Below are 12,156 nucleotides of genomic sequence, written 5' to 3'. Positions count from 1 at the left end.
AAGGAAATGTAACAACAGACATCACAGAAATAAAAAGAATCATCAAAAATTATTATAAAGAGCTGTATTCCAACAAACTGAGAAACCTGGAAGAAATGGATAAATTCCTGGACACATACAACCTACCTAAATTGAGTCATGAAGACACAGAAAACCTAAACAGACTCATTACCAAGACATAAATTGAATCAGTAATAAAGACCCTCCCAACTAAGAAAAGTCCAGGACCGGATGGCTTCACTGCTGAATTCTACCAGACATTTAAAGAAGAACTAACTCCAATTCTTCTCAAGTTCTTCAAAACAATTGAAAGGGAGGGAATCCTCCAAATTCTTTCTATGAAACCAACATCACCTTAATTCTTAAACCTAAAAAAAGATACAACAGAGAAAGAGAACTGCAGACCAATTTCCCTGATGAACAAAGATGCAAAAATCCTCAACAAAATTCTAGTCAATCAAATCCAACAATATATCAGAAAGATCATCCACCCAGACCAAGTGGGATTTATCCCTGGTATGCAGAGATGGTTCAACATTCGCAAATCAATGAATGTGATACATCACATTAACAAACTGCAGAAAAAAACCCATATGATTATCTCAGTAAATGCAGAGAGAGCATTTGATAAAATATAACACCCTTTCATGATGAAAACTCCAAGCAAATTGGGTATGGAAGAGTCATTCCTCAACATAAATCAAGGCAATTTATGACAAACACACAGCCAGCAGCCTACTGAATGGGGAAAAGTTGGAAGCATTCCCACTGAGATCTAGTACCAGACAAGGATGCCCACTCTCACCATTGCTATTCAGTGTAGTCCTGAAAGTTTTAGCCAGAGCCATTAGGCAAAAAAATAAATTAAAGGGATACAAATTGGAAAGGAGAAATAAAACTATCCCTATTTGCAGATGATATGATTCTATACATAGGGTATCCAAAAGACTCCACCAAGGGACTACTGGAACTCATAGAAGAGTTTGGTGAAGTAGCAGGATATCAAATCAATACACAAAAATCAACAGCCTTTGTAAATACAGACAATGCCAAGGCTGAGAAAGAATTTCTAAGATCAATCCCATTCACAATAGCTACAAAAAAAAACAATAAAATACCTTGAAATAAATTTAGCCAAGGATGTCAAGGATCTCTAAAATGAGAATTATAAAACATTAAAGAAAGAAATAGAAGATACAAAAAAATGGAAAAACCTTCCATGTTCATGGATTGGAAGAGTCAATATTATCAAAATGTTCATTCTTCCAAAAGCAATTTACAGATTCAATGTGATACCAATCAAAATGCCAAAGACATTCTTTTCAGATCTGGAAAAAAATGATGCTGAAATTCATATGGAGGCACAGGAGACCTCAAATAGCTAAAGCAAACTTATACAACAAAAACAGCTGGAGGCATCACAATACCAGATTACAAGATGTACTACAGGGCAGTTAGAATCAAGACAGCCTGGTACTGTACAAAAACAGATGGATAGATTAATGAAACAGAATAGAAATGCCAGAAATCAGTCTGAGCATCTACAACCAACTTATATTTGACCAAGGTACTAAAACCGATCTCTTTTCTTAATGATTATTTGTTTTCACCTATTTAAAAGGCAGAGAGAGCGAGCTCCCACTTGTTGGTTCACTCCCCAGATGCCCACAACAGCCGGAGCTGAACACTACCTGGATCTCCCACATGGGTGGCAGGGCCACAGCTACTTGGGTCAGCACCTGCTGAAGCTAAATCAGAAGCAGGGCGGCCAGGATTCCAATCAGAACTCTGATATGGGATGAGAGTATCCCAAGTGGAGGCTTAACCTGCTGTGCTACGAAGACGGCTGAGTGGTCCTCTTAAGCACAATGTCAACAGTGAGAGCTGATGCAGAGAAAGCTGGAGAGAAAACCCAGGACTTAGTAACATCCTTTACCACAGGGGCTGGAGAGTGTAGATCTTCCTGCCTGATTGAACCTATCCTATTACAAGCAACTAAGACACAGATGTCCCTTTCCTATTCTATGTTTCAAAATGGTTCAAGAAACCAGATGACAGGTCATGTGTGTCTTAGACATGTCAGATTAGTTCTACCTTGGTCTGTGAACCTTTGTCTGGTCTGGAACAGCCGTCTGGAAGTGTTTGGAGGCCACCATTGCACTAAGGTAACTTCCCAAGGTTAAAGTCACCCTTATCAACTTAGTCCAGGGTCAGTGTCCTTCCTTGGCACTTTTTGCAAATGTACATTCTGTAATTAACTCCCTAAATTACAAATTATTTTCATATTTCATTTCCCATTACCCTGTGACATCCTTGGTCTCAAGACTGAATCTTATCACTGAAAGCAATGTAGTAAGAGGCAGTCACATATTTTTGTTAAAATACAAAGGAATCAGGACAATGTTTGACATAGCAATTAAGACACTTCTCAGGACAGCCACATCCCATACAGCTTCCTAAAGATGTGTACTCTGGAAGGCATTAGGTGATGGATCAAGTACTTGGATCCTTGACATTGAGGTTCAGGCTCCTGGCTTCGGCAGGAGTGAGCCAGAGTTGGATGATCTCTCGATCTCTCTCTCTCTCAAAATAAAAATAAACAAGTAAATAAAAATACAAGTGAATAAATATATTGAAATCAATTAGTAACATTTGAAACTGGAATTCAGGTCTCTTAGGTTACATGAGGCAAAACCAAAAACAAAAATCCAAAGTCTTAGGTGGAATGAGAAAAAGACTCTGCATTTGCAGTGTGATTTTCCTCTAAGATATCTGAAGTGGAGAGGGCAAAACATTGCCCTGGTGGGCTAACCACCAGGAAAACACCAGTGTGACCTGTATTATACAGGTCAAATGGAAAATAACTAATGAGCTAGGAGTTTAAGGAACTAACTGCATAGGATTCCTGATATTCTATCAAGGTTAATATCATTTTACATGGAGTAGTAACACCAATATTGCCCCCAAATGAGGTCAGTCTTGAGATACTGCATTGGCAACACATTCATACTAGCACCTTTGGTGGCAGATGCCATAATCATCAGATAGATGAACATTACCTTAGAAGTTTCTGGGCCGGTGTTACAGCATATAGCACGTGAAACCACCACCTGTTGATGCTGGCATCCCTTATGGGTGCCAGTTCATGTTCCAGCTGCTCTATTTCTGACCCCGCTCCCTGCTAATGGCATGGGAAAAGCAGCAGAAGACAGCGCAAGTGCTTAAGCCCCTGTGACCCATGTGGGGGTCCTGGATGAATTGCCTGGCTCTGGCCTGGCCCAGCCCTGGCCTTTATAGCTCTGGGGGGTGAACCAGCAAATGGAGGATCTCTCTCTCTCTCTCTCTCCCCCTAACTCTTTCAAACAAATTTTAAAAATCTTAAAACAACGACAACAGCACCAGGACCCTGTCAGCCAGTTAGGAACTTGGTTGGCGCAGCTGCTGAACTTAAAGCCTCAGGGGACAGGTTTTGCTGAAAAAGACCTGGTTAACTCCCCTCCATTGATCTCAGCGGTGGAAAACATTGGCCTCACTCAAAACCAGTTTCCTTTCATGGAAATCAGCCTGCTCCATGCTACTACCAGAGATAGGCTGACTTGAAATGTTCCATAGCCCTCGATCCCATCTTTCCTTTCTCTTGTGACTTTGGTAAAAATGACAAGGATTTTTAGAGCTGAATGTCTACACCAGAGCCAGGCAACTATTGCAACAACGCTTTTGAGCAGAAATCAAATTCAACAGTCAGGGCCGGGTTGTAGCACAGAGGGTGAAGCGGCCACCTGCCATTTGAAGACGAACCAGCCAATGAAAGACGTCTCCCCCAACCCCTCTCTTTCTCTCTGTAACTCTGCCTTTCAAATAATTCTGGAAAAAAAAATAGTAAACCACCCTGGTGCTTTTCTGTTTCCCACTGAAAGCATCAATTTCTGTCTTTCTCTTGTCCAGGCCTTTTCTACCAGGCTTTGTCTCAAGTCTCTTCCTCTTGTGTGTTCTTACCCACTCTTGCTCATTTGCCCCAGCTCCCCCTTCCACTGTCTTTCCAGATTCTTCTCCATCTCTCTTCATCTCTCCGTTATTTTTCTTATTCCTTTCCCTCTTGACTTTTTGTATTATTTTTGTAGATTTCTGGTCCACTTCTCAGAGCCTCCAGCAGGGTCTGCGCCAGTACCTCCACGAAGACACAAATGCAAAGCAAAGGTGTCAGTTCCAACCCAAGTAGCACATCTCAGGCTGGTTGTCACAGAGATCCACCAGAACGACGAAATGCTTCCAGATAAGCATCCAGTCCTAATTCCTCTTAATTTGCTATATATTCAAATGCTCTGAAACCTTTATAAAGAAGGTAGTGGTAGGGAGGAAGGATGCCTTAAATCCACAGTTGTGTTTAATAATTCCGCAGACCTATTGAGAGTATCCTAAGATAGCTTATTTCCATACACCTGCTAAATAATTGTTGTTATTAACCTATAATATGCTTTGCAATATAATTGACAAACTTAGATAAAACATAGCTTCTAGATAATTTTCTATGTGAAGACACCCAAAATGCCAAAAAAAAAGCCAAACTTCCACAGACATTTTGAAATAATCATCCATATATTTAAAACAGCTTTTAATTGTCAAGCAATTAAATAAAAATATAAAACTCTAAATTACATAAATAAAATCCCAAGTCATGAAGAATTTTTTACAAAGTTCTGCTGGTATGAAATAAACATTTTCCCTTAACAACCACAGAATTTTCGCATGTTTCCATAAAGGTATGCTTCTCTTCCGTTTCTACAATAAGGCATAAAATCTTAAAGACATCTAAAGCTTAAAAGTCAACTCACGTCTACGTTTTTAAAAACTAACAAAAGTGATCAAAATCAAATACAGATCTCCAAAAACGGCATTCATGAATTGTGTGGTACTTCCTATTTTGTTAGCTTTCTTCTTCCGTAAGCTTCTTTTAAAGCAAAGTTCGCTGGGAAATTGTGTCCTCTTGTGGTCACTGGCAAAAACAACATGTTTGCTGCAGAGAAAAGCAAAGCAGACAATGGAAATAGGACTAAAGGCTTCAGGAAAAGCCATTTGTGAAAAAAAGGAAAGCCCTCAAAGTGAAGAAAGGTGAAAGTTATGAGTAATCAGAAAGGGAAATTTAATCGGAAAAACAGAGAATGCAAACTATTCAATTCATAGTTAAATTGCTTACCATCAGGAGCCAGCACTGTGGCATAGAAGGTTAAGCCTCCGCCTGCCGTGCTGGCATCCCATATGGACACTGGTTCGAGTCCCAGCTGCTCCACTTCTAGTCCAGCTCCCCGCTAATTAACCTGGGAAGGCAGTGGAAGATGGCCCAAGCTCTGGAGCTCCTGCAACCCACTTGGGAGCGGCCTGGCCCAGCCCTGGCTGTTACAGCCATTTGGGGAGTGACCCATTGAACAGAAGACCTGTCTCTCTTTCTCTTTCTCCCTCCCTCGCCCCTTCTCTCTCTGCATCTTTGCCTTTCAGATAAATGAATCAATCTTTATTTAAAAAATTGCCCACCAGACGATTAAAAAGAAGTATACATACTTGCCACATATGATTATGACTATGATAAAAGCCTCACGGGTAACTATGCATCTCTTACTTTATTTAATCAGTTATTCCAACAGCTCTTTGAAATAAGTAAAGTGAGAGAGTATTTCTACAAGCTTAACTGGCAGGAGACAGGACACCAGCTCCCCAGGCTGTACTCCCATTTGCTAAAGACCCCACACTGTCCCAGGCTCTGACCCACTTCACTATAGGTTAGACCTGTGTCACCATAATCATTTTGAATCTAGAATGTTAGATAAATGAAATATTAATATTTACTTGAAAATAGCATATTCTCGCTTGAAGTGCTCCTGGGACTTCAATTTCTGGTATGGTTTTAAAAGTTTTTCACTTTTTTTCTGGGTTAAAACTTCAAATTTTGTACTTTAGTTTTTTATTCTTAAAGAAATCCAAAAAGGGAAAGTCAAATCAGTGAAATTTACGAATTAAACCATCATTAAAAGAAAAAGGAAATGAGTTCTTATTCAGAACAAAGTGTTCAAACCTCTTTCAGGCTACTTGGGTCAATCTGCTTTGTCACAGCTACGAAGGGCACTTGCGCTGACATAAAGTTCATATTCCACAGCAATACAATCCTCTCATTTAAAGGCCAAGCTGGACAATTCCCGAGGAGTGTTCAAAGCAAGATAAAATTCAACATGCGCCACTTGCCCCCAGACCCATTCAGCTGCACTCTCCAATCTGCGCCCCCTTCTGTGCGAAGTTCCCTCTGCTCCATTCTTGCCGTTCAGAGACAGGAGCTCGCAGAACTCAGAACCAGGGAACAGGTAAGTCAGCTAACAGCCAAAGAGGGTGACAGGGAACAGCCTCAAGTACTCTCCTTCGGAGCAAGCTCAGACTCCCAAAACTACCAGCTTCCAGACAATTCCGTAGTGCGTGCCAGTCCCTATCTCAATGCATCTTCTACTGATGTCGCTAGGAGAATGCCAGTTCCCAACTCCAACCACACGTACACTTGCATACGTACGCGTATGCTCAGCATGAGATCTGTTACTTCTAACAGTATTTTTTTTTCACTTTTCAACGGAGCCCACATTCCTCAGGAAGTGTTGCAAACATGCCAAGTTTGCAGTTTGTAAACAAAGCTCGTTTTGAATTATCCAATTCCAAAGAAAAAATTTTTTTTTGTTTTCAGCTAAAATTTTCTAGGGAGATTTTATAAGTAGACCAAATGATTGAACCCCAATTAATCTATCATCCCCATAGAAGGTAGTCCTCCAATGACGTTTTTCCAGTCGGGCTGAGTTCAGCCCCACAGGAAATTTCTGAAAATTTTTTTTAGGAAATTGAGATTTTTAGAACGAAGTATGCTTTCCTATCTGAAATGGAACACCGTGGGATTTTAATTATTGCTTCATATAGATGATATACTGAATTGCATAACTTCTCAGCTCACAGAAAAGAGCCATTCTTCCCCTCCCTAGCAAATGAGGAAAAGAAAAATGTCAGGTGAGAGAGAGCTGAGCGCGAGCAAAGCGGGCCACAGCTTGAAAGCAGCAGGATCAAGCAACCTACCACCTGCTGATCAGACATATCCAAGACTCACTTAAAAAAAAAAAAAAAAAAAAAAAAAAAAAACAGATAAAAGGACCCCACTTCCACTCCTCCAAAAAGCCCAGGGGGGATTTCTTCTAGGAGCTAAAGTCGTTGGTTTTGACCCTGGGAGAGCGCGTGGCCAAAATGATAGTTCCGTGAGGTCATTCATTCTCAGCGCCCTCCCAAGCCAGCTTACATCCTGGGGCCGCCTCGGCCCTGCACCCCACTGGAAACTCAATGGCTGTAGAAGGGCCCGACTCCCTTGTTTAAGAACCAGTCTTAGAGATTGATGACTGTGCGCCGAGGCTGGGCTAACGACCCCCGGCTGCGGCGGCCCGGTGCACCTCCCCCTCGCACTAGTCCCTCTTGGTCAGGTGAGGCTCCCTGATTCCGCCGTGTGGACCCGGAGCTGCGACCAAAAGCGTGCAACCATTCCATCTCGGTATTTTTGAGAACTCAGCTAAAAGGGGTTTTAAAAAAAAAGCCACCAAAATAAAGCAAAAATGACTGAAGATTGGAAACTGTTTCAGATTGCCGCAGTCAATCCACTTCCCGCTAAGAACCGCTTGGCCAAAGAACACTTGAGAAGGTCTGCCACATTCTGGAACCCGGGGAGGCGGGAGATGCAAACGCTGGAGCGCACTGCCTGGGGACCTGCCGACGTGGTACTGAGACTGAGCGCAGGTCGAGGCGAATCTGACACCCAGGCGGAGGGGGCCTCGTGAAGCAGGCCAGTGGCCACGTGGGGGTCCGTGCTTCCTAATCTCTCTCCTCCCCTCCACCACCCCCGGAAAACACGGTCCTGTGCCCCTGCTCCCCTCCTCCACGAGCAGCTGAGCCCCTACGTGCGGCCCGGGCGCCCCCAACGCCCGAGTTTCCGGACCCGCCGTGGAGCGCCTCCGCGGGGCACGGCCACGTGGCCCGCCCGCGCGTCCCCTTGGCTCCCGCTTCCTCCGCACACATCCGCGGCCGCGACCCTCGCCCCGGGCCGGGGAAGGAGGCTGCTGGCCGAGTGCCGGGTTCTCGCTGGCGAGACGAGCCAGTCAGGGGAGCCCCCTGCGCGGACCTCGCCTCCCGGTACGCAAGCCCGCGCCCCCAAACCCTGCTGGCCCACGCAGACTCCCGCCGCGCCTGTGACCTCTGGTTGGCTTGGCGGCTAACGTTAAAGAGATGTCCACGAAGCGGTTGTTTCGCCCCCAACTCGTTCCAAAAAGAAAGAAACCAACGCAGCAGGGCCAGGATGGGCTTCTCCTCCCCCGCCGCTTCCACTCCCGCCCACGGGTTTGCTGGCTTCCAGGGTGCCAGCCGCTGCCTTCACACCCTCCTTCGGGGGACCCTTCGTTCTGAAGTCTTGGGTGGAAATGCTTCAAATGCAAACGTGTCCGAGTAACTGCAGGGGCGCTGGGACCATCCCCACCCGCTGGACCGCCAAGGAAGGGGGCTGGGGGGCAAGGCCCTCGCAGCGCACGGGCCCCCGTGCCCAGGCTCCGGAGACTCCCCACCTCTTAGAGGCTGACCTCTCGGGGTCACCGTGCGGGAATCCAAGTCCGGGGCAAGGTGGTAATCAAGGGGCCACAGGATCCTCCCCCCTTGGGCGGGCGGCGCTGCGCTGGCTCCCTCCGGCCCTGCTTCCATTCGCCTCGGGCAGGGCGCGCACTTGGGCCCCTTTCAGCACCCTCGCAGGCGCAGTCCGTTAGGCACAGGGCAGTTTGAGGTTGGGACAGTGTGGAGAACGGAAGAGTGCCCCGACGCTGCTCGGGGCCGGGTGCTGGCGCAGGCCCGGGGCGCAGCGCACAGCCTCCAAGGCGCGGCGCGGCCACGTCTCCACAAACGCCCACGACCTCTGAGCCGCGGCCCTGGAGACAGCACCGGGGTCGGCCACCTGGCCGCTGAAGGGGTGGGAGGTGGGGTTCTCCGCGGTTGACAGTTTGCGGGCCGCTCCCCGCCCCCACCCACCGCTACTGAGATTCCCCCCAACAGGCCCCGTGGACCTAGCAGGCGGGCACTGGGGCGAGACGAGGCATCTATCCACTGCGTCGAAGCCGCTGCCTCTGCTGTCACCGCCGCCGTCCGGGCGGAGCTGCCACGGCGGACGGGACGGTCCCCTTGGCCGCTTCCCGGCGCCGCGCTCGGGTGCGGGGCGCGCCACCCGCGCGCTGCGGCGCGGAAGGAAACCGCCCCGCGTCCGCCCGCGAGGCTAGCGGGAGGGAGGCGAGGAGGCGGGCGCAGCGGCCGGCAGCCGGGGCCGGGTCGTTTTTGAATGGTTTGGGAGGACGAATTGTTAGACCCCGAGGAGGAAGAGGAGGAGGAGGTGGTGGAGAGGAGGAGGAGAGGAGGAGGAGGAGGCGGGCGGGGGGCCGGGCCGGGGGTGGGGGCTGGAGAGCGGAAACTTTGCTATGAAACCTGGAAAAGTCCCTCCTCCCCACGTCAGGCCAATGACACTGCTGCCCCCAAACTTTCCGCCCGCACGGAGGTATAAGAGCCTCCAAGCCCGCAGCCTGCGCCCATCTCCCAGACACCTCGCGGGCTCGCCAGCACCGGCCCGCTTTCCAGGAGGCCCGGCCGGGTGTGCGTGCGGCCGCTGGGCGCCGTCTTTTTGGACCTCGGGGCCATCCACACCGTCCCCTCCCCCGCCCGCCTCCTGCCCGCCTCCCCCCCGCGCGCGCCCTTCCCGCGGAGGTCCTCCCGCTCAGCTCCTCGCCGGGCCGCACCGCCCCGGCCGGCGCCGCGCGCTGGGGGAAGCTGGCGGGCTGAAGAGCCCGGCTCTGCTCCTCTGCCCCCGGGGCCCGCGAGGCCGCGCGCCGCCGCCCGAGAGATGATGCAGGACGTGTCCAGCTCGCCAGTCTCGCCGGCCGACGACAGCCTGAGCAACAGCGAGGAGGAGCCGGACCGGCAGCAGCCGCCGAGCGGCAAGCGCGGGGGGCGCAAGCGGCGCAGCAGCCGGCGCAGCGCGGGCGGCGGCGCGGGGCCCGGCGGGGCCGCGGGCGGGGGCGTCGCAGCCGGCGATGAGCCCGGCAGCCCGGCGCAGGGCAAGCGCGGCAAGAAGTCTGCGGGCTGCGGCGGTGGCGGCGGCGGCGGTGGTGGCGGCGCGGGCGGCGGCGGTGGCGGCAGCAGCAGCGGCGGCGGGAGCCCGCAGTCGTACGAGGAGCTGCAGACGCAGCGGGTCATGGCCAATGTGCGGGAGCGCCAGCGCACGCAGTCGCTGAACGAGGCGTTCGCCGCGCTGCGGAAGATCATCCCCACGCTGCCCTCGGACAAGCTGAGCAAGATCCAGACGCTCAAGCTGGCCGCCAGGTACATCGACTTCCTGTACCAGGTCCTGCAGAGCGACGAGCTGGACTCCAAGATGGCAAGCTGCAGCTACGTGGCCCACGAGCGGCTCAGCTACGCCTTCTCGGTCTGGAGGATGGAGGGGGCCTGGTCCATGTCCGCGTCCCACTAGCAGGCGGAGCTCCCCACCCCCTCGGCAGGGCCCGGAGCCCTAGGTAAGGAGCGGCGCCTGTGCGCCCCTTCGCCGCTGCGCGCGCGGCCGACCGCGGCCCCCGGTGCGCCTCGCCGGCCGCCCGGCTAACGCTCCCCTCGCCACCTCCACCCCCCGCCCCGCCCCGCTTCCCGCGCCCGGGCCGGGGAGTGGGTGGGTGGGGGTTGTGCGCGAGCGCGCGCGCGGGGAGACCGCGAAAGCCCGGAGCGTCGCGGGTGAAACTCAGTTCCGCCCGCGCCCCTCTTTCCTCCTTTCGGCTGGAAGATTTCGTTCTCCTCCTTAAAACAAATGTTTCCAGATTCCACCTCCTCCCTCTTTCCGCCCACCCACTTCCTCTCGCCCTGGGGCTGAAATCCTTCCCGGCCGCGCGGCGCGGCGCTCGGCGGCGGTGCGGGCGGCCGTGCGAGCCGGTCGCCAGCCCGCAGCCGCGGGGACCCCCGCCGGTTAATCGACTTTCCTCCCCTGCTCTGGGCTTTTTCAGATGTCCTTGTGTCCAGAGGAGGAGAGAATGGACAGTCTAGAGACTCTGGAGCTGGATAACTAAATAATAAATATCTATGCCAAAGATTGTCTTGGAGATTAGAAGAGCAGAACCCAAATTCAAAGACACAGGGCGTGGGGCGCACTTTTAAGAGAGAAAGCGAGACAGGCCCGTGGACAGTGATGGCCAGATGCGCAGCGGCACCATCCTCTACATTCTGATAGAAGTCTGAACAGTTGTTTGTGTTCCTTTGTGTTTCTGTTTTGTTTTTGTTTTTTGGGGCTTTTTTTTTTTGACGAAGAATGTTTTTATTTTTATTTTTTTCATGCATGCATTCTCAAGAGGTCGTGCCAATCAGCCACTGAAAGGAAAGGCATCATCACGGACTTTTCTCTATTTTAAAATGGTAACGATCAGAGGAATTTTAAGAACACCTTTAGAAATAAAAAAAAAAAAAAATACTGGGATCAAACTGGCCTGCAGAAACCATAGTCAGTTAATTCCGTTTTTCGTTCTTCCTCTGAGGGAAAAAAAAAAAAACTTAAAATACAAAAAACAACATTCTATTTATTTATTGATGACCCATGGTAAAAATGCAAATAGATCCGGTGTCTAAATGCATTCCTATTTTTATGATTGTTTTGTAAATATCTTTGTATATTATTTTTCTGCAATAAATAAATATGATTGAAAATTTTAAGAACCTTAGAGTTTGCTCTATATTTTTAAAGCTCAGGAGTAAGTTGGTGGTGAATACCTGCTTGTTTAACTATGGAGGCACCCAGGAGGCACCAAGCACTAAGATAAACAAAGCAGTGAAAAACTCAAATAAACCAGCTACTGACAGGCACAGGCGTGGTATTTAAAAAGACAGCTTTATTATTACTCCAGTTTGCTGTTCGGCGGGCTCAGTAGCATCTCTTCATCCCTTGTCAAGTCCCAAATATCAAAACTTCCACCAACTGGCTCTTCCTATCTTGTATTCGGGGTGGTAACCGGCTAACATAGACAAGCAAGCATGGAGCCAGCAGGATTTTCTCCTGTTCCTGTGTATTTTGGTCCTGGCCTCCACTCA

The 12,156-nt window shown here is 49.6% G+C and overlaps 1 protein-coding gene across 1 annotated transcript; it reads left to right on the top strand.

The window, feature by feature from the left end:
* Positions 1-9,656: 9,656 nt before the first annotated feature.
* TWIST1 (twist family bHLH transcription factor 1) lies at positions 9,657-11,784 on the top strand. The gene is made up of 2 exons (XM_051852789.3): positions 9,657-10,604; positions 11,082-11,784. The coding sequence occupies exon 1, from the start codon at positions 9,935-9,937 to the stop codon at positions 10,559-10,561; it is 627 nt and encodes a 208-aa protein (XP_051708749.1). The 5' UTR covers positions 9,657-9,934; the 3' UTR covers positions 10,562-10,604; positions 11,082-11,784.
* Positions 11,785-12,156: the final 372 nt, after the last annotated feature.

Source organism: Oryctolagus cuniculus, chromosome 16, assembly GCF_051225735.1.
Source record: "Oryctolagus cuniculus isolate XC-2025 breed Fujian yellow rabbit chromosome 16, ASM5122573v1, whole genome shotgun sequence".
NCBI lineage: Eukaryota > Metazoa > Chordata > Mammalia > Lagomorpha > Leporidae > Oryctolagus > Oryctolagus cuniculus.
This window is presented reverse-complemented; position numbering and strand designations above follow the sequence as displayed.

Bases quoted from the DNA above. Each gene is read 5' to 3' on its own strand.
- TWIST1 (XM_051852789.3), top strand. From the start codon at position 9,935: ATGATGCAGGACGTGTCCAGCTCGCCAGTCTCGCCGGCCGACGACAGC.